We start from the raw sequence: 23,462 nt of genomic DNA, 5'->3' as shown, positions 1-23,462 counted from the left end.
CAACGGCCTTTTGTTCCCAACTATGAATAACGCAATTATCAGTAATGCTGTTACTAACAAGTCAGCCTGGTAGCTATGACACAATATGGTAATATATTTCTTTGCAAAGATGTTCTTTTCAAGGGACTATGAAAACCAAATTACTTCCTTTCAACTCTTGGTCATAAATTCTGCTTTTTAGACTCTACAGTTTACAGTTTAATAATAAGAATCTATACTTGAAATAGCTCTAAGAGGCTTTTCCTTTAAAAATTAATATCAACATCTTTGAAGGCAAAATGGGAAAGGAATAGAAAAATAGAAATCTACCCAGGTATAACAATAATAGCTACAATTACAATCATTCTGTATGACAGCTATTACAGACATGGTAGCTTATAGTCACCAAGCCCTAAAACATGGCACTAACGAGGACACAATCAGCCCTGTGTATCTACAGGTTCCACATCTGGAGATTCAACCAACGGTGGATGGAAAGGCCTATGATGGTTACATCTGTACTGAACATGTACAGACTTCTTTTTCTTGTCATTATTCCCTAAACAATACAGTATAACTACTTACATAGCATTCACATTGTATTAGGTATTACAAGTAATCCAGAGATGACAAAGTATACCGGAGCATGTGCATAGGTTATGTGCAAATACTATGCCATTTTATATAAGGGACTCGAGCATCCGCGGATTTTGGTACCTGCAGGAGTCCCGGGTCCAGTCCCCTGCAGATACCAGGGACGACTGTATTAACAATGTATAGTCACCATAAATTAGGGGAGAAAATCTCAATTTGACCAAGATGTTTTTGAGGAGGAATACTAGTTATTTTGAAAAACACAAATATCTTAACTTTGCAGCTTTATTGATCTGTACACTTCTGATAACGTACTAAGTCACTGTATTTTTATCAGATTCAACGGGTCTTGTAGTTATGAGCAACATAATATATCATAAGATTGATAAAGTAATAATTTAGTAAAATCAACTGAACTTCTAAATATGCCAGTCACTGTTCTAAGCAATTGCTGTATTTTATCTCATTTAGTCTTCATTAGAAAAACTAAGAGGTGGGGCCGGCCCCGTGGCTGAGTGGTAAAGTTCTCGTGCTCCGTGCCAGCAGCCCAGGATTTCGCAGGTTCGGATCTTGGGCGCAGACATGGCACCGCTCCTCAGGCCATGCTGAGGCAGCGTCCCACATGACACAATCAGAAACACTCAAAACTAGAATATACAACCATGTACTAGGGGGCTTTGGGGAGAAGAAGGGAAAAAAAGAAGAAGAAGATTGGCAACAGCTGTTAGCTCAGGTGCCAATCTTTAAGGAAAAAACCCAAAAGAAACTAAGAGGTAGGTACTAATAGTATCCCTATTTACAGATGACAAAACTGAGAAACAAAAAAATCACAGAACCTGTCCAAGGCCCCACAGTCCCAAATGGCAGAGCCAGGCTCTGAACCAGGCAGTCTGACTCCGAGCCTGTAACCCTTCACGAATAAGGACAGGGAGAACCCTTCCCCCAGAGAGAGCAGCTATTTCCTTTCTCCACCTTTCTCTCTTTCCCTCTCTGTTCCTCATACGCCCTCTCCCTTGCTTACGTCTAGCTCCACCTATAAATGCTCACGGAGGCTGCCTGGCTCAGGTGATGGCATTTAAGGGGTGCTCAGAAAGTCATTTCCTCCCGAAGAGAGGTGTGGATCAGGTTACAGTAAATACCATACACACAACTCCCCACAACACAAAACATTCTTAGACATGAGGATACTCTGTTTAAGTAATAAAACACAGACCAACACTTCAATGAGAGCAGAAACTTGGAGTAAAATCTTGGAGACAACCATAATTGATTTTCTCAGCCCATTCCTCTCCTTCAACCACAAGATTTCCTTGTTGATCTTATCCATGTTCACGGTTTTATCTGTCCCAAACCTATATCCCCAATCCTAAACTTGGGGATACAGCTTAAGCTTCAGGTTTGTAATCGTTAACCGTCTGCTGGACATCCCCATCTAGATGTTCAAACTAAATGAACCCCACACTGAATTCAGAACTCTCAGGTCTGTATCTCCTTCCTGAGTTTCCTACTGGATTTAGTGGAACCACCATACCAAAGCCAGAAACGTGGGGTCTCCACCCTACTTCCAACATCCAAACCATTCTGTCAACTTTACCTCCCAAATCCATTCCTTCCCCCAATTTCTGTTGCTACTGCTGTTAATTCAGGGCTGTGTCGCCTCTCCCTTGGACTATTTTAAGAACCTTCTCAGTGGGCTCCATGCTTCAAAGCTACCTACCACATTGCAAAAAAAATCTGCGCCCCTCTCCTGCTTTGAACCTTGCAATGGTTCCCTAGAGCTTCCAGGAGAAAACTCGGGCTGCTCATCCCAGCATCCACCTGGCCTGAAGTCTCCCCTCTTTTCCAACCCACATCCTTTTAGTGCTCATCCCTGCACCCTATTAATTTGGGATTCTCTAGGCCTAAATATCGGTTTTATTAAATTGAATAGGCAGCATTTTGATTTTTAAATAACACAGAGTGATACTTGCTCCTTTAGAGCATATATAACATAATTTCAAATTTACTATGAAAATTGTCTTTAAAAACATTTTTTTGTTGTGGTAAAAGTCATTTTTAAAGGAGAAATAATCCTTACTTAAGAAATGAGAAAGGAGCCAGCCTGATAGCCTGGCAGTTAAAGCTCAGCGCTGACAGCTTCAGCCGCCCAGGTTCGCTTCCTGGTCGCGGAAGCACAGAACCCGTCTGTCAGTTGCCACGCACTGGCGGCCCACATAGAAGAACTAGAACGACTTACAACTAGACTAGACAACCAGGCACTGGCGCTTTGGGGAGAAGGAAAAAAAAAGAGGAAGACTGGCAATAGATGCTAGCTCAGAGTGAATCTTAAAAAAAAAAAAAAAGAAAAGAAATGAGAAGGGAAAAAGTTGTTTAAGGTCTACCATCTTTCTGCATTTTAATCAAGACTTGTGATGGAAGATGGGTGATGGAAGAGCTGAGAAGCCGGAGCATGCTGAGAGAACTGCAGGCAGCCTCTACAAGGTCCAGGTTAGAAGGATGAAGGGAGAAGGCCATTTCACCAGAGCTCAGGGTCACCCCCAGCGGGTGGAGCCACAGTGAGATACAGCAGCTATCAGAGATGCTGCCTTACAGGGCACAGAGGTCTCCAGAGTTGAGGAGACAGGGCTGAGTCTGGGGAGCAGGGCGGAGGACTGGAGCAGAGAGAGCCACAAAGAGAGAAAGCTGCAGAGGGGTCCCCTGGAGTCTTCAGCTGAGTACTGATCAGCACGTGCCTGTGAGGAAATCCAGGGAAAGAACCACCCGAAAGGGTTAGAGAGAACAATCTCCAAAGCTCACATAACATGCTGCACGAGCTAAAAAGAGAGAAAGAAAGGCCCTGGATATTTTTCCCTTCCTCCCTCCCTCTAATCCTCCACCTGTGCCGCTCATCAGCTCGGTGGTTATCAACCTTGGCTGCACATAGGAATCAACTGGGCAACTTTACAAAGTACAAATGTCTGGGCACACCCCTGGAGAGCACGATGTAATCGGTCTGGGTGCAGCCTGAGCATTAGGTGAGTTTTAAAAGCTCTCCTGGTGAGTCTAATGGTTGAGAACCACCGCAGGAGAGATCAGGTCCTGAGGGAAGCAGCCCGCGGAAATCGGCACCCTGCCACGCAGGGTGAGGAGAGGATCTGAGAGCCAGTAGATCCGGGATCAGCAACTACGGCGCAGAGGTGGGTGGAATAAGGGAGAGGATGAGAAGAAGAAGAAGAAAAGAAAAAAACATAAATGCGATCTTCTCTAAATCCTTCAGTGACCAGCTCAAATTTGGCTGCCCCCGTGAAGCCTTCCTTGATTACCCCAGCAGCAGTTGCCTCCCTCTTATAATGCTGATTGCTACTCCTCCAATGATATTTCTCACGCGCTACCTCCCATGTGTGCTCAGCTGGGAGCCCAGAGTCTTGCTCTCTCTTCTAGGTCTTCCTGCTGTGCCCTTTCCCAAACTGAGTGGCTTGTTCATTTGGATACTTAGCTACTATTAAGTAGTAATTAATGGCTAATAATGGTTAACATATTACCCCTTTCAGCTAACATTTGCATGGCAAAACTGACCTTGAGTGTGAGAATTTCAGGGCAAGTCAGAATTGACTGAGTAGATTTTTGTGTGTCCCTTAAAATGTAAATAAATTTAAATCAAATAACACAGGTGATGGCCTAATATTGGATAGCAAAGATTTACAAATTTACAGATAATTAATTGCAATGTATTTTTGTCACAATCCTCCTAATGGCTGTTGAAACATTCAGCAAGGTGAATGTGCCCTTAAGATAAATTCATACTTCTAGTCAAAGAAGTCTAGGGGGCCAGTCTCGTGGCTGAGTGGTTAATGTTCCACGTGTTGTGCTTGGGCGGCTGAGTTCGCAGGTTCGGATCCCAGGCGTGGACCTATTCGACTCATCAGCCATGCTATGGAGCCATCCCACATACAAAATAGAGGAAGACTGGCATGGATGTTAGCTCAGGGCTAGTCTTTCTCAAGCAAAAAAAAAAAGAGGAAGATGGGCAACGGATGTTAGCTCAGGGTGAATCTTCCTTACCAAAAAAATAGAAGTCTAGTTAACATCTTTACATAAATTAGCCTAGAAATATATCTGCTGTAAATTCCAAAGTCTTGAGATTTCAAATAAAAAGAAATTTACTTTTTTAGTAGAGATATTAAGCATTATTCTATTGGCCTGAGAAAGCCACTTTCCTGAGAAGGATAAAAATCTAAGGTCAAAATTAGAAATCATTTACTCTGTGCTTGTGTGGGTATAGGTGTGTGTGTGTTGTGTGTTTAGAGTGATAGAACAGACAGATCAGGTTATTCCCTGAAAAACTGGGCCCAAACTGTAGAACTGTTAAAATGCTAAGTGATTCAAAATTGGACAAGCTATTTTAAAAACCTGTTTTCTGGTATGAATTTTTCTTCATTGTGAATCTATATAAAGAATTTGTGGGAAAAATCCACATTTGATTACATTAAGATATTTCTAATTTTTATGGTAGTGTTGACTCCTAAAAATAAACTCCCGATAAGACAGTCACAAAATATTGAAAAAACATACACGCATACACAAGAGCCAGAGACAGATCCCTCCTTGCAATCTGACAAGGAAAACACGAAGACAATGAAGTCATAGGAAGATCATTCTCTTCATCGACTGTTTAACAGATGATATTCTTCCAATGAAAAGTCTACACTGTCATCGCCATACCTGCAAACCCCCAAACCTCAACCACCACCACCTGCCTGGGCTCCCAAAATTTTCATCAAAAGAAACACAGCCCTGCTACCTCAATATGTGGGCAATAATCTCACTACGGCTATCAGAACCTTTTAAAAGTAGTTAAAATAATATATTTTAATGAACAGAATTAAAATCTAAAAGAGGTGAATGACCACAAATTGATGAAATCCAATAGGCTCTTGGGAGGAACAATGTGACCACAGAGCTGCCTTCTTCATTATATCATTAAATAAGAAAAGGACGGTGAGTTTTGTACATAAAACCAGAAAATTAAGGTTAACTGAGCCTTAGGTTTTTAAGTAACGAGTAACTAATAATACTCAGGGAAGAAAAACAAGTATAAGCTCATGTAATTACCAAAACTAGTAGTAAACCTGCGGGGATTTTACCATGAAAATATATACCTCAGACAAAAGGCAGAGACAGAAAGGAAACTTCCTTTCTTAGCATGTGAAAAGAACCTACCAATTTCTTTGAAAATAGAACCTATACGCATACCCTGTACTGAGTCAACATTCAATTAATGCTACTGAGGGATTAAATAATGAATTCTAGGAACTCCAGTCACCGGTAAGACCTAACTTGTTCCCTTCTGGGAATAAATGGCTGTGATTCTAACAGCTGAGGTGAGATCCCACTCACACAGCCAAACTGAAGAGAAGCGTCTAATTCATCACGGTCGCTCCACACAGCTCAGAGAATGTAAACATGACCTGGACAAGGTTAAAGGACATTCCATGTCCTTACTATTACAGGACTCTCTTCAGACTTGTCCCCATGAACGTGCCCTGGGGACTGTGTAGGTCTGGGAACCATCCGCACAGTGCCCGACTTTGTTTAGTGACAACAAAGGGGTCAAAGATTTGAAAAAGAGAAAGAACAGGACAAGCCTCCCAAAGCAAAACCAAAACAAGCAAGAAAAAATATTCACAATTGTTTGGGAAAAAGAATAATGCTAGGATGAAACTTTAAATTAGAGAATATTTTCTTCAGTTAGTAAAAGGGAAATTAAAGAAAGATCAATGTTTCTCAAATCTTGTCTCATTCTGTTTTTTAGTTTCTCATAGAAACAGCAGATTTAAAGATTACCACATACACACAAACACACACAGTTGCTTTCTTTTAGTTAGGGCAACTTCATATTTTAATGACAATGACCTCAATAAAACACATACGCACACAATTTTAATGACAGGCATGCCATACTTTCCTATGACGTAAGAATGCTTAAGTCTGGCTGGTCTACATTCTAGAGTCAATGACAAAACAGAAAGACTTATAAAGAGCAAGATACTGTTCAATGATGTTCAGACAAATACTAATGGTCAAAGACATCACACAACATGAAACACTAGGCATTTACAGATTTTTTCAACTAAAAAGATTACATGGGAAATTTCAGGTAGAAGGAAAATTTTTAAATGTCCCATGTCCATGGCAGATAAAAATGCAGAGACTCATGTAATAATCAGGAAAAAATTACATAAGGATCTCCTCCACGTACTATCATGAATTAGGGATTATGGTGGGTCACATCTAAGCTTTATTAAACATAATGGATATCTTCATACACCATGTATTCAAGGTCTTTCTGTGACAGCTAGTGGCTGAGAATAACTGAAGGCTGAAAAAACTTAATCCTCTTTATCCACTTAAGCCTTCCTTCATAAATGCCTGGGACAGGTAGACCCTTCAAGGTCCAGAGAATAATACAGCTCCCTAAACTGGTGCTCCTATACCTGAAAATATTTACTGTAAAAGTCTCTTCTTAGCACACAAAGAGGAAGCAGCATATTTTGTTGGTTTCTTTTAGACAATCCAACTAGGTTCACTACTTCCTTCCTTTTGTTTCTATTTTAAAGAGAAAGAGCAACAGAAAGCCCATGCCTACCTCAATCCCACCCCAACACAAATTATAACACCCATAAATGTCCTCAAAGGAGCTATAAACTAGGAAAAGATAAGGTTCAACTGCCGAGGGGCAGCAATAGTAAGCACATTCTTACCTGATATGGCCGATCAATTCAATAAGCTTGTGACTAAAAAAATAAGCTGTCAGCTCAGACACATGACTCAGGACTGAACAGACCCCAAAGAGCGTTGTAGTTCCATTCAGGTCTTCCAAGTGCCAGTAGAGAAAGGTGAACACGAAGCCGTATCCAAAACCCATAAACCAAGCCACGAACAACACCGAGCCGTACTGCACACTGCAGAGCAGTCTGATTAAGTCCCAAAAGTTGAAGGCCTGCGAGTGACTCGTGGTGGTTGGGGTCTCCTCAGAGGACTCTGTGGAGTTGTTCCTCTCCACCTGAGGGATCTCCACCTCTTTTCCTTTATTTTCATTGTTTTTGAAGTGGTTGTAGCGGAACCGGAACTGAGTAGCAACAATCAGGGCCATGGTCATGAGGACTCCAAAGACAATGAAGACGATCTGGTAGTTTCGGTACTCGGGGGGCTTACACCCCTTTCCATCGATGAGCACTTCCATGTGGGTGTAGTCAATCCCAATGCCCACGGACAGCATTGCCAGGCCCCAGCCCAGGGAGCCCCACATGCGCTGCAATCCATAGCGGTCTCTGTGTTTTCCCAGATACTGGAGTGTTACCGTGTCCACAATTGTGACAGAAGAGGCACTGAAAAATTCTCCTATTATGACAACCATCAAGATCACCAAGAATATAGCTTCAACTTCTTGTTGATCATAAACAAGAGTGACTTGGTCAGAAGGTAAAGATGTGGTGGTAGTGACAACAGTAGTGGTTATCTCCCTGGTTACACTTCCTGGGTGGGCAGGGGTTGCCGTGCTTGGGTTGGAGGTCAAGCCCATAACGTGGTCAGTAATTTCATCTGTTTGAGGCTGCAGAGTGGGTGCACTGGTCTTGTTTGCAGCTGTCGAAAAGATGACAGTTTCCGTGATATTGGGCTCTGCCTCTAACATCATTGGCCAACTGGAAGAAGGCAGGTTCCTTTTCTCACGCATTCTTGGTGACGTGGTAATGGAAGAGAGAAGGGAAGCGTTCGTTGGCAGGACAGTTAACAGATGACTTGCGTTGGTGGGGCGAGCAGTGGGGGGAATCTTTGGTACACATCTCAAGGTAGCAGGTTTGACAAATCCGATGCCCAGGTTGAATAAAACCCAACACAAAAGAGAAAAGAGGAGAACAATTTTGCCTTTTTTAAAGCGATCTGCAATGACACCCCAAAAGGGGGCACTGCAGAATTCAATGAAGTATCGAATACCTACTAACAGTCCACTCTGGCTTGGTGACATGCCCAGCTGTTTATAGTACACAGGCAAAAGTGGGTAAAGAGAGCCATATGCAGAGTAAAAGAAAAAATAAAAGACCTTGGAAATCAGAAGATCGTTGTTTATTTTAACACAATGCTTCTCCATCCAGTCTATTTCCTCCTCAGGAACAGCAGCCGTTTCTGTGGAGGAGGGGGTTTCATTTGACGGCGCTTCTGGATCCCTGGAAATACCATTAAAGGGATCAGCAAGCACATATTTTCTCTTCTGTTCCTCTTCATCATCTGTTAAGATGGCAACTTTATCATCTGTCGCCATGGCTTACCACCACCATCAAAAAGTTTATGACCTTCCAGATTTTGACTGGTGATCTGTAAAGTAAAATTTAAAAGACACCTTAGTATGAAAATGGTAACATTTAAACATAGAGCTTCATCTCGCAGGAAACGGAGGAGTTCCAAACCATAGCAAAAATAATAATCGTGAGAGAGAAGTTTCACCATTTATCACTTGCAGTCACACAATACTGATAAACAAAAATTCCTTTCAAAAAATCAAATACTCTTTGTGGCCAATGACTGACTAATTATATTTTCTAACAACAGGTTTATAGCTCAGGTTCTTCAATCTTTTCATTGATTCCTAGAGAAAATGTATAAATGATAGGGATTATGTCTAAACCAAATATAAAGAATTGAAAATAAATAGTATTTATGGTTTCTAGGTTTTCCTTTTCAAACAAATCCACTGCACTATGAAGTCTACAATTTTTAGAAAATATTGGTAGCTGAAACCATTCAGTCTCTAGACAAAAACAGAAATAAGCTCTTAACCACGACCACAGTATAGTGAGAGAGCAGGAGCCAATTGCACACTTGCAACTGGAGTTGGTCACTCAGCCATGACAAAGATACCCTGGTAAGGAAGTAGTCTTTTTGCTTATATTGCATACATTTCTCCAGATATGCTTTTACGGATTGCAGTTTAAGAAAATGTCAGAAAAAAATAGCAGATAGCATTTGCTGAGCACTTACTGATAGCATTTGCTGAGTGTCAGGCAACATTTATAGATTTTTATATGTATTAATTCATATTAATCACAATATCCCTACTATCTTCTCCATTTCACAGATGAGAAAAATGAGATGTGGTGAGCTTAAATAACTCATAAGTGGCAGAGTGAGGATTTGAACCCTGATATTATGGCTTCAGGACGCATGTTCTAATACACCACACTTAACTGCCAAATCTTGCATTATACATAATAAAATACTATTAAACCTTTTTATGAGACAGGGTATTTCAGATAACAGATAAGGAATATATCAATGGTATAAATTTACAGGAACTGTGCCACATTCTACCAGAATTTCCCTTTCTTTTATTCTACAAATGATCAAAGAATCAAAAGGTCTTACTTGCATCAAGATTTGTCAAGTTGCAATGAATGGATTCTGATGTAGGAAGCGTATTCACTAAACACTTATTAATTCCTTTCACCTTCTATACCAGAGAGACATAGCTTCACTTGCCACCCCATGGAACAGATCTTGCTCTCTCTTTTCCCAAAATGAATAACTTTCTGAACATCATCCAGAATCACACTTATAAACATTTTTAAATCTCTACATAACTCCTAGGCAGACAATAAAAACACAACTTAATGAGGCCTCTGTAATCAGTCAATTCATCTTTTACCCCCAAAAGCCAGGTGTCTACATAGCTATAAGCTTTCAAATGTTCACGTGGATTTTTTAGATTTAAAAAGAATTTTTTACTTGAGGTAAAAATCCATATAACACAAAATTAACCATTTAAAGTAAACAACTCTGGAATTTAGAACATTCACAACGTTGTGCAACCACCACCTCTATCTAGTTCCCAAATCGAGTTTTTCTTAATGGTGAAAAGAAAAACCTTTTTTCTCCACAAAACTTGGAGGAAAAGCAAAATCCAATCTTTTGCTGCCCAGCTGAAAGATTTTCCTCAATGTTCTATACTTATTTTTCTTTCATCATTAGTGCCATCACCAACCAGGTCAGCAGCTCCAATTCCATTTCATTTCCTGAAAAGGACAATAATTCTCCTTTGGACTTATTTTCTAAATTAATCTCCATTTCTGAGCTCAAATCTGAAAGAATTACTTGTCGTTTTTAAAATGTATAAATCTATATTACACTTCTAGGTGAAGATGGCAGACTGAGCGCATCTGGTTTTACTCCATCCCTAAACCCACTAAGATGATCACACACACTTGCTTTTTTAAAGTCACAATCCAAGCTAGGAAAATTAAAGAGCACCTAATAGCAACAAAATAAAATTCTGGAAGCCAGAATGTAGTTAGATAATTGGTAATTAACTTAGGAGATCTGAGAAAACTGAAACCTGGGTTGACAGTGGGGAAAGCCAAGAACTAACACAATTTATTACTCAGAACCCCTCAAAGGCTCACGGGTCGGCCATATTAGGTTTATCTGCAAGTAAGAGAGTGTGTGTGTGTGTGCGTGTGTGTGTGTATGCGCGTGTGTGTGTGTGTGTGTTTGTGTAACTGAGCCGGAGTGTGCTGTCAACATACAGTTGATTAAAAGTCTGAACCTCAACTCAAAATGCCCAAGCAATCCCCTTCTCCACTCCACATAGCTAGCCAAACAACTAGAGGTTCTCTCCTCTGGAGAGGACAAACAGAGGTTCCACAGTCATGGAGCACTAGGCAGAACTGAGAGGAGGGGTACCATACTGAAAACAGGGGCAGTAAGTGAACATACGCATCCTGGATTCTGAGCCCTGGCCCTGCCCCCAGCCTCCATCCCACTTCCCTCACTAGGTTCCCAGAGGCTGGGAAGGCTTTCACCCTCCAGGCAGGAAACTAGAAGGTTCTTCTCTGGAGAATCTGATTAGTCCAAGAGGAATGACCTCCAGATCCTGATAGTGAAGCCTCCTAAACTAAACAACCCAGTGGAATCACTCTCCACAGGAGTGCAGCGTCAGCAACCTCTGCAGCCCAACGTGAGCAGTCACCAAGAATTGGAAGACACTGAGGAAAGTCTCTTACACCAAAGATAGCCTCCAAACAGAAAAAAAAAAAAATCACTATGGAAAAAACAGAAGCTTTGGGAGGAGGCAAACACTTCGTAAATATATCAACTAATAACTTCAGAAACAGGAAAAAAAATGCAACTGTGAAACAAAAATAGAATAATATATATTTTTAAAGAAGGAGGAGGGGGGAACAAAAGGAATGCTTGAATGAAAAAGAGCTATGGAAATTTTTTATGGAAAACAAGAGCAATAAATGAAAAATTAAGAGATGATGTAAAAGAAAAATTTGAGGCAACGTCTTAGAAAAAAGAAGAAAAAGAGCAATAATAAACAGATACCACTACCTTACATCAAACACAAAAATCAATTCCAGATGGACTGTGTATCTAAAAGTAAAAGACAAAACAACTTTTAGAAGAAACATACAAAAATACCTTGAAGATCTTAGGATAGAAAAAGATTTATTAAATAGGACACAAAAAGTGCTAAGCAGAGGCCAGCCTGGTGGTGTAGCAGTTAAGTTTGTGCTCTCCAGTTCAGCGGCCCAGGGTCCCCCGGGTCAGGTCCTGGGTGCGGACCTGCACACTGTTTATCAAGCCATGCTGTGACAGGAGTCCCACATATAAAGTAGAGGAAGATGGGCATGGATGCTAGCTCATGGCCAATCTTCCTCAACAAAAAGAGGAGGATTTGGTGGCATATGTTAGCTCAGAGCTAATCTTCCTCAAAAAAAAAAAAAAGTGCTAAGCATTAAGGAAGAAAAAATAAATTGGACTATATTAAAATGAAGAACTTCTGTTCACAAAAAGACAACATTAAAGATTAAAATGGCAAGCCAAAGAGTAGGAGAAGGTATTCTGGTAAGGGTGAATGTTATATATATCCGACAAAAGAACGTATCCAGATATATAAAGAATTCTTCTTAAAAATCCATAGGAAAGTGTCAGGTAGCCCAATAGGAAAAATGAGCAAAAGACTTGAACAGGCACTTCACAAAAGAGCTTAAGCAAATAGTGAATAAATATACAAAAAGATGCTCAACTTGATTAAAGCGGGCAGTGAAAGCAAATTAAAACCAGAATGCAAAAATGCATTCTGCATTTGGGAATCCCCAAAATGGCTAAAAATAAATAAAACATAATACCAAGTGTTAGTGAGGATGTGGAGCAACTGGAACTCTCATAGACTGCTGGTGGGAGTGTAAATTCACACATTACTTCGATAACTATTTGGGAACAGCTATTAAACCTGAGTGTGTACCCTATTAAAACTACTAGATATGTATTAAATAGTAATATATTTGCCAAAAGACATCTACAAAAAGGTTCACAGAAGAATTCTAATAGCCCAAAACTGGGACCAACCTGTCTATAGCAGAATACACAAACTGTTATATGCATACAATAAAATACTATACAGCAGTAAAATGAACAAATTAAAACTACATGCAATGACAAAGATGAATCTCACAAACACAATAAGGACTGAGTGAAACATGAAGCAAAAATGTATATACTATATGATTCCACTTACATAAAATTCAAAAGCAGGCAAAACTAATTTATGGTATGAAAAGTCAGGGTAGACTTCTGCTTCCGAGAAGATGAAGTAGACATACTTTTCCCTACTGCTCCTACTAAGTACAACTAAAAATCTTGGGCATTACATATAAAATAAACACTGAAGACTCTGAAAGGGAGACAGAAGAAGGCAGCCCGGTTAGCGACCTTGGTACCCAAAGAACAACATGAGGATGAGTGAGCTGAAGAACTCAGAAATACAAGTGAGTGCAGAACCAAAAAAGAAAAAAAAGGCCTCTTTAGCCATAGGACCAGCAAAGGGGCAGCCTACAAAAATAGAAAACTTTAGATAATAACTGCTGTACTCCAGTCAAATACCACAGAAAAAAAATTTGTGGCCCCACTTCCACCCCTGCCAGCAAAGGCCAAATGGAGAGCCTAGACTTCCACCCTCACCAGGCTACAGCAGGGCACCCCAACTCCTCAGCCGAGGTGGTGTCAGGGAAGGCGAAGCAGGGAACTTGGACCTTCATCACTGTGAGGCAGTAATGAGGCCATATCGCCACAACAGTGTCAGTGGAGGCCACATGGGGAGCCTGGACTGCCAAACCCACCTGTCAGTAACAAGGTACCCCACCCTTTCCCCATTGGGGCGGTGTCAGAGGAGGGCAAGGGACAGTCAGGACTTTTAGCACCACCCAGCAATAACAAGGTCACTCCCCCTGTCCTCACTGAGGTTTCAGTAGAGGCCACATGAGGAGCAGTAATGAGGCACTCTTACCCCTCCTAGACAGGGAGGTATCAGTGGATGCCTAATGGTGCGCCAGAATATCCATCTTTACTTCACAGTAACAAGGAGCCCTTCACCCTCAGGTATCAACAGGGCCTGAGTGCAGAACCTGGACTTCTACCTCCATCTGGCAGTAATGAGGTAGCATCTCCCATTCCCTTGCCAGAGTAGGGTCAGAAAAGTCCAGCTAAAATAGAAGGTCCAGTGTCTCATAACATAATACCCAAATGTCCAGGTTTCACTTAAAAATAATGCATCATACCAAGAACCAGGAAGACCTCATACTGAATGGAGAAAGACAGATGCCAACACTGAAATAAGACTGTGAGAATAACCTAACAATGATTTTTAAACAGCCATCAAAAAATACTTCAACAAGCCATTACAAACATCCTTGAAACAAATGAAAAAAATAGAAAGGTGAAGTACAGAAACAGAAAGACTCAGCAAAGAAATATACAAAGAAAAACAAAATGGAAATTTTAGAACTGGAAAAATACAATAATCAAAATATAAAAAAACTCAATGGATGGACTCAACAGTAGAATGGAGGAGAGATAGGGAAGAATTAGTGAAAGATAGAATAACAGAAATTATACAATCTGAACAACAAAGACAAAATAGATTGAAAAAAACATTAACAGAGCCTCAAGGACCTGTGGGACTACAACAAAAGATTGGCCATTCATGCCAACAGAGTCCTGGGAGAAGAGGAGAAAAAGGGCAGGACTGAAGTACTCAAAAAAAATAAAAGGTGAAAACTTTACAAATTGGCAAAAGACATAAAGCTACAGATTCAAGAAGCTGAATGAACTCCAAACAAGAGAAATCCATGCCAAGACATATCACAGTCAAACTTTGAAAACCAAAGACAAAGAAAAAAATCAAAGAAAGCAGTGAGACAGGAATCATAACATAAGAAAAAAATCAAATTACAGCAGATTTCTCATCAGAAACCATGGACAGCAGAAGGAAGTGGCACAATATTTTTTAAGTGCTGAAAGAAAAGAATTGTCAACCCAGAATCCTATATCGAGAAAAAACACAGTCCAAAAGCCAGAAAATACAGACCAATATCCCTTATAGAAACACAAAACCCCTTAGCAAAATATTAGGAAAAAAATTCAGTGATATATAAAAAGAATCGTACACTATGACCTAACAGAATCTATTCCAAGGATGCAAGTCTGGTGCAATATTTGCAAATCAATTGATGTAATCCACCATATTAAGAAGCTAAAGAAAAAAAATCATGATCTTATCAATTGATGTAGAAAAAGCATTTGACAAAATTAAATATTCATTAATTAAAAGTCTGATAAAAATAGGAATAGAGGGAAACTTCCTCAACTTGATGAAGATCACCTATAAAAACCTACAGATAACATTACACTTAATGGTGAGGGACTGAACACTTTTTCTCTAAGATAAAGAACAAGGTAGGACTGTCTTCTCACACCACTCTTATGCAACATACTGCTGAAGTTCTAGCCAGAGCAATAACGAAAGAAAAGGAAACAAAAGGCATACAGATGAAGGAAGATGTAAACTCTCCTGCAGTTGACACGACTGTCCATGTAGGAAATCTCGAGAAATTTCCCAAATCTTCTAGAACCAATAAATGACTTTAGCAAATTCACAAGATACGAGATAAACATACAGAAAATCAATTGTGTTTCTATATACTAGCAATGAACACGTGGACACTAAAATTAAAAATATAATACCACTTATAATTTCTGAAAAGAAAAGAAAGGAAATATTTAGGTATAAACTAACAAAACCTGTGCAGGATGCTGATGAAAGAAATCAAGGATCTAAGTAAGCAGAGAGACATACCATGTTCATGGACTGGAATGCTCAACACAGTAAAGTTTTCAATTCTCCTCAAATTTATATACAAGATTAATGCAATCCCTATCAAAATCTCAGCAAGATTTTTTTTTGCAGATGTAGACAAGAGTATTCTACAACTTACATTAAAAGAGAACCAAAATAGCTAAAGCAATTTTTTAAAAGATTTTTTCTATAGCTACACAGTAATAAGATTGTGTGGTACTGGCAGAAGGATAGACAATAGATCAATGAACAGAACAGAGAACTCAGGAATAAATCCACATAAAAATGCCCAAATGATTTTTGACAAAGATGTGAAAACAATTTAATACAGAAAAGGCAACATTTTCAACAAATGGTACTAGAGCAATTAGACATCAATTTGCAAAAAATGAACATCAACCTAAGTCTTATACCTTATAGGAATATTAACTCAAAATGGATCATAGAGTTAAATGTAAAATGCCATGCTGTGGAGGCATCCCACATAGAAAATAGAGGAAGACTGGCACAGATGTTAGCTCAGGGTTAATCTTTCTCACCAAAAAAAAAACAAAAAAACAAAAAAAGGAATACAAGCTTTTCATTTAAAAATATACTGCTGAACATCAAAGTAATAGTCTTAAAAGCAAAAGAAAGTAGTTGCCTCTGGGAGAAGAAATGAGGAGGGATGGCATAGAATCTGTTTTTTCAGTTTTTGTTCTTTTTTTAAAACAAGGTTTATAAACTTGTTCATTTTTTAAAACTTTGTAGATGCATAACTCTGATTTAAAAAATAAAAATCAAAACTAAAAAAGAAACAGGCAGGCATATGAGCTTTGTCTTCGTAAAAGACAATTAAAAGCAGCTACTAGTATCCTTCTATCACAGACTAAAAATAGTTTTCGGAATTGTACAGAATGAATTCTGACTGCATGAATTCTAATCAGGTGGCCTTTAATTACTTAACCTTCATAAATCAACAGCTGAGTCTTTATCAAGTAGGTCAGAGAAAGACACAAAGTCCTCTTAAAAAAGCATAAGTCCCTGAATTGTCCAAGTGATGATGAAGAACTGATGCCCAAATGCTAACTCAAAGACGCAAAATATCTTACATTAGGATGTTGATTTAAACCTTGATGAGTGACTTTCTCCCAAGCCATTCTTTCTTCTGCATCTTACTCAAATGATTTTTGATTATCATAAGGTTACACAAAGTTTCTCATGTTACACGAGTCTCAAAGTAGCAAAAAATGCGAAGTAGTTAAGGAAATGTTCCTGTAATATAACATTCAGTACCTTTTATATGAGTGTCACATTCAGTAACTTTTCTATGAATTTCAAATCTAAAAATACAACCAAAACTTTTAGTTCTAATTCAGGACATTAATATTTAGACAACATTTTCAGGTCATATTTAGATTTTGATGAAAAGGAACTGAAATAATCACATTGCAAACATAGCAAAAAAAATAAAGTGTAACTATAGTCATCTGTGTGATCACAAGATCAGGGACAATAAAACACAAATGAACCGAAATAAACTCAATATTTTAATAAAATTAAACTATGTCCCAAAGTAGGTCATGCTTTGAATGCCTTAGATACATTTAATTTGCCATAAGATTGATAGAGCAAGAATAAAGAGCAGTAAAACTATTTATATGCTGGATGAAGTACTTAATCTGAGTAGTTCACCAACGTGAACCTATTAAGCTAATATTTTGTTTTAAACATCTGAGTTTTAGAGACTTTTTTAAAGGAAAATTTAAAAAAAGAGAGAAGATGGCATTTCAAAGAATACACAGAAATAAATTTGTATACTTCTCTGGGAAATCTTTATTACAGGTTTTCAGTCAATGTTAACTGGATAAGGACTTTGTTTCTTTTTAGAAGTTTTCTCACCTAGCACTATTTAATGATAGTAATCAACACCATTAGTGTGAAAATACCACAAAGCCCTTTAAAACCTGGAAAGGCATTCTAGCAGTACCCACACTGAGTCATTCAAATAGCAGGTATTTCTGAATTACTGATGCGAGGCGGTAACATCATCCTTGTTAAAATTGATAGCTTTCTTCATTAAGTATTTAAATTAAAACTGCTCAAACATATACCAAGTTATCCACAAATATATGAGGATGGAAATGGATTCAACTTTTGAAGGAAAAAACCCTTAAAACTGAATATATTATTTGGAATAATAATTGCCAAAGGTCAGATTTACAACCACTATAACATAGCATCGACATAACTATCAGTGATAGAGAAGAAACAATCCTGGATAACACGGAAAGGACACTCCTGCTGCCGCCATTGCCATCATAACTCGATATTGCCCAGGGACCAGCACTGAAGCTGCCAAGTGGGGAAATCCATTTCTTCAACCTCAGCACTAGGTCTATGCTGTCAACTGTTACTGGCCATTCTCCATGCCTGTGAGCAATGGGAGTCCCAGAGCAGGACTCTAACTACTGCTGCAGTTTATTACCAGCATAGACACAGAGAAACAACTCTAAAGGAGCCTTAGAGTCCTGGTATTCACAGGTTACACCCTTGAACATTCTGTTCAACCCTCAGAATTTTCCAGGAAGAGCTTTCCTCAGAGGCACAGCGTTCAGTGTCAAATCTAACAGATCTTTTTTCAATAAGGATCGCTTTAGCATCTGGTAGACATTTAGCCAATGTCATGAAAAAGAAGTATAAGGTAGGTTTTATAACAGCTACACAAGCTACAAGGGCATTAAGGTGCACAACGGTGAACGACTATTTTAGAATCTTCCTCTTCCTTTTGGAGCATTTGGAAATGGCTCCTTTATGGCTAAACCAAACTGTGAAAGAGTCAAAACTGGTTCTAGTCCTGTCAGCCCAGTTTGATTCTCCAGCGTCCAGTCTGAGCCCTCCAGGCACTCAGCGCTGCCCAAAAGCTCCCCACAGATGCTACTGACAGCATTCCACTTGGACTGAAACTCCTCCCAGACCCCGGAACCTACCATCCTTGTCATTCTTGGTGGACCTGTCCCAGGCTCACAGCAAAATGTGTCTGCTAGGTGACAGACAAATTGATCCACATAATGGTTAATGCGGCCCCTGTGGTTGCTCATCTTGACAACATATTTGTATTTCAGTAAGGGCTCTGTGGGCTCTATTATAATCACTATTATTACTAACGACAACACAACAACACTTAAGTAACACTTGCTATGGGTTTAACATGTATTAACTCATTTAATCTTCACCACAGTTATGTGGGTTGAGAATGACTACTTTCTCCACTTTATAAATGAGGAAACTGAAGCACGGAGAAGGTAAATAATTAGCCCAAGGTCACATAGCGAGTAAGTAGCAGACCTGGGATTCAAATCCAGGCAGCCTATGCTCTTAGCAGATACTGGGTCTTGATGCATTATGCAGCTACTAGACAGGGATGTCAAAAACTTAGTCTTGGGCCTCAAAGACTTGCTTTACAGTTGAAAAGATGAGCCCAAAACCCAAGGAAGATCTAAATGACAAGTCGGAAGAATAATAGAAGAGAATCCACATAGCACTGTATAATTAACAAAAAACGTTACAGACAATGGGGTGCTTCCGAAGTTCAGAGTAGAGAGCCCAAACTTCAGATAGGGGTTGTCAAGAGAATGAGGGACTTAACTCGAACCTTGAAAGATGTGGAGGATTTGCCTTAGGCAAAGAGGAATGGGAAAACTATTCTAGGATGTCACGATGGTAGAAAAGAAAAGACAGCAGGAGATCCTGAAAAGGTTAATACTGGGGTTGAAGGGCATATGAGGCTAGCAGACAGCATCAGATTAGAGAGGGCCTTTAATATGAAGCTGAAGGATGATAGGAGAGAACATAAAATACTACATTAGAGAGTTATATTGAAAATAAAGACTTTTTTTTTAATCCAACAAATATAAACTTGGCACCCACCGTCGGATGGGATGTGTGCTAGCTGATCAATAATTCAAATGGTGAAGAAGATGCAGGCCCTTCTATCAAGTCCAGTGTCGAGAAAAAGACCGGGAAAACACAGCCACAACATACTGTGCTCAGGGTTAAAACAGGAAAAAGCCGGGGTGACATAGGAATCTCTGGGTGGGACCTTAGGGGAGTTTTAAAGGATGAATAAGAGTAACCACAGGAGGAGCAAGCGAGGGCCAGATCAGGAAGGGCCTTCTACACACTACTGACTAGCGGATGAGTGTGGAATCCTAGCCCTGTCAGTGCGTAACTGTGGCTTTGAGAAAGCTACTGACTTCTCTAAGTCTTAGTCGCTTCATCCGCAAAATGAGGAACATAGCGATACTTTTCTGTTAGTGTAGCTGTGAGGATGAAAAAGCATAATACATGTCAAACTCTTAGCACAGTGCCTGATATATAATAAGAACCTGTAGGTATGATTTATTTTGAGCACAATGGGGAGCCACTGAAGAGAATGAAACAGGATTATACAATGGCCATATCTGTATTTTACAAAGTTCAATATGGCTTCAGTGCCGGAAATAGATTGACAGGGTTTTGCCACTGCAACCCCTACTAAACATTTCCTAACATTTGACCTTTTATTTTAGGATACTAGTCTTAACACAAATTATAAGTACAAATATCCTGTGATGGAATCATTTTAGACAGTACTTTATGAATTGTATCTAATGCAATCTTTCATAACACTTGGAAATAGACTAACCTTGTAGTATTTTCCTGACTCCTCCCTCTACTTCTAGAGATTGCTCTCACTCCTCAGCTTCTGTAGGATTTATGGGTAATTTTATTGCTCTTTTTATAGATATTTCCTGTCTGCCCAACTAGGCTATAAACTCCCTGACGGAGGAATCTAGTACTTAGCATATTGCCTTTTACTCCTCTAAGCTCTTAATAAATACTGATTATTTTTGACAAGCACTTGATGGCAATATACATATAAGATTTTACTGAAGTTTAATGTGACAGAGATTAATTTTAGGAAATGTAGAGAGAAGTTCCAGTTGCTCTCCTGGCTTTGACAAATCAGTGCCTCTTTGAGCCTCCCTTTCCTCATTGTAAAATGGGGATAAAAACACAAACCCAAGTCAACTAACTCACAAAGGGGTGATTTATGTATGCTTAAATGAAATGTACGGAAAAGCATTTTTCTAACTCAAAAGTAACATATGAACATTTCTTGGTGGTGGCGGTTATGATCTTATTCTAGGGCATAATATTTCATTAAACTGCTGGGCCTTATTATGCAATTATTCCAAAAGCCTTCTTCCTAAGTGAATGTTCTAGAATTATTTTGCACCACCTCCAAACTAGGCTAGCATTTTATAAATTAATGTTCATGAATTTATGTTCACATCCATCTCCACATCCACAGCCTAATTTGGGGGGAGTACACTGGTTCCCTGAGAAGACATTGTTGGATTATGGACTAGAATGATAATTAAGTATCTCCAGACAGAAATAACTATTCACTTAAAATATAGTCCTCTGTACTACCAGGGGAAAGGTGGGGTGGGGGGTGGACACAAAGGGTGAAGTGGTGCACGTACAACACGAATGACAAACATTAATGTACAACTGAAATTTCACAAGATTGTAACCTATCATTAATTCAATAAAAAAAAGACGATCAAAAAAAAATATATATATAGTCCCCTGTAGGAACATTTTAATTATATTTGTAACATAACAAATGTGAAAGAAAGGAGCTGAAATCCTAACATATATTCCTTCAAACTGCTAAGAGGGTAAAAGGAACAAATTATTTTTACCTCTTAAGGGTGTGTGGGGGAAATAGCCTTTAACCCTAAATGTGGCTTTAGTAATAAAAACCAAGTGGATTTTCACTTTCACTTTGTGGAAGACATAATTAAATATCAATAAAAAGTTTTGTAACTTAGGTCCTTAGACCTTATCAACCATCACGGAAGCAGATTCCCATTCATTTCTTTTTAGACTTTTGATTAAATATTGTGCCAACAGCTTATAGTATAAATTTGAAGCAGGCCCTAGAATCTCATTTCCTTCTACCTCTCGAACTTCCTGTCTGAAAACAAGCCCAGTGTGAGGAACAAGTAACAGTTCATATTACAGAATGAAAAAAAATATTTTTTAAAAGATATTCATATCTTTTGAGTTTCTCCAAAAACAAAAAATCCAATAAACGTTCAAAACGGGAAGTGAAATTAATCGAATATGCTGCTGCTGATACTCCGCAGTTATTTGTCCAGAAAGAAGACAATGCACGGATTTAAGGGGGTCCCAGAACCTTTGCAGAAGTAGAACCAATGCACAGTCATCTCTCCCTAAACAAAGATCAGTAGCCAGACACAGCAATGAAATCGATTGTTTAGGATAACCAAACTAACGGACAGGCTGGGTTTCCAATATTCACTGCACTTCAAGTGCTGAAGCATAGAAACCATTTCCCGATTGAAATAATATTTCAGATAGTGGTAGCACCCAGATTACTGAACCAAGAGTACTAAAAGTACCTAAGCGTAACAGAGCGCATAACTTTTAAATTAGGGGAATTCTGGAAGCCACCAACACATCTCCCAGGACAGGCCCACCCAGAGCTTGCCTACTCACTCCCCTCCAGCCATGAGCCCCAGCAGTGGGCATGGAATCACAGGTTGCTTGCTTCCTCCAGGGCAATGGTTCCAACCTGTGGGAGCCACAGAGTCACTGCCAGTGATCTTTGAAGGCACTAAATAAATGTGTCACACACAATGTGTTTCAAATGTGTATTGTTGCTACCACCAGACATATATTTCTCTAATAAATGCTAATGCAATTCTTATTAGCTTTCTATCATTATGCATTTTCTCAGATAGGGGACCCTACAAGCACAACTATTTTCATGTGGGAGCCTGGGAAATCTATCAATACTGAAAAGGTGTCTTCAAACTCCTTCTAGGTAACAGAACAGGTACAGGGTTAGACAGGAGAGAAAGAGGGGAGGATGGCACCTGGTCAGCACCAAGCTGCAGTGAAACTGGGAGCCACAGCAAGTCAACACTTCCCATTTGAGAACTGTCTGTATTATCAAATTATTTACTATTTTAATGAACATAAATGCAATCTTTGTTTCTTTGCCAAGAATGCAACATGGAAAATCTCAGACTTCTCTTTTCAAAGCATAAAACAAAAGATTTTTGAAAGGTTGATATTGAACAGTTATTCGCTTAAGGTTTAAAAAAAGATTTTCCTCAATAAATCAATGCCGCCTATACCTTAGAAGCAATTTATACAGAATATATATTAGCAAAAAATTAAAAGACAAATTACAATTCTATTAAAATGTTTTTTGGTTTATTTTTAAACCTGGTTATATGAATGCCTGTTTTATACACACAGATGCATAAAATTTTTTTTCAAATCTTTTCAGAAAAGGACTGACTCAGGTAAACACAATTAGTATAGGAATATGGGTCTAAGATCTAAAAATCCTAGGAACACAGAAAAAGCAGACTGTGGAAAAATAAGAATTATAATGAGAAACAAAAACACAACTCCAGGTATTAGTAATATAACATAACAGTGGGCTCTGGTACAGGTATTTTATATATATAAAATAATGCTATATTTACAATGAATGCTTGATAAATGCTTATTTAATAAAAGATGTGTTATTAATCGGCTATTCTGACACTATTAGACACTGAGGAAGCTAAGAGAGTTAAAGAAAGAATAATCTATCCATAAGACAGGAATTTTAAACAGAAATTCATAAGTGCTTCTTTTTCAGACATAACTT

General features: G+C 39.0%; 1 protein-coding gene across 8 annotated transcripts in view; it reads right to left on the bottom strand.

Annotated features, from left to right (window-relative positions):
• Positions 1–23,462, bottom strand: part of MFSD6 (major facilitator superfamily domain containing 6) — a 72,212-nt gene that overhangs the window by 41,343 nt on the left and 7,407 nt on the right. For all 8 annotated transcript variants that reach the window (XM_070580446.1, XM_008516528.2, XM_070580445.1 and 5 more), the window contains exon 2: positions 7,314–8,925. In XM_070580446.1, coding sequence (XP_070436547.1) covers positions 7,314–8,872 — 1,559 coding nt within the window. In that variant the 5' untranslated portion in view covers positions 8,873–8,925. The remainder of the gene's footprint in view (positions 1–7,313; positions 8,926–23,462) is intronic.

Source organism: Equus przewalskii, chromosome 17 (genome assembly GCF_037783145.1).
Source record: "Equus przewalskii isolate Varuska chromosome 17, EquPr2, whole genome shotgun sequence".
Classification (NCBI taxonomy): domain Eukaryota; kingdom Metazoa; phylum Chordata; class Mammalia; order Perissodactyla; family Equidae; genus Equus; species Equus przewalskii.
Note: the sequence above shows the minus strand (reverse complement) of the source record. Positions and strands in the feature narration are given on the sequence as shown.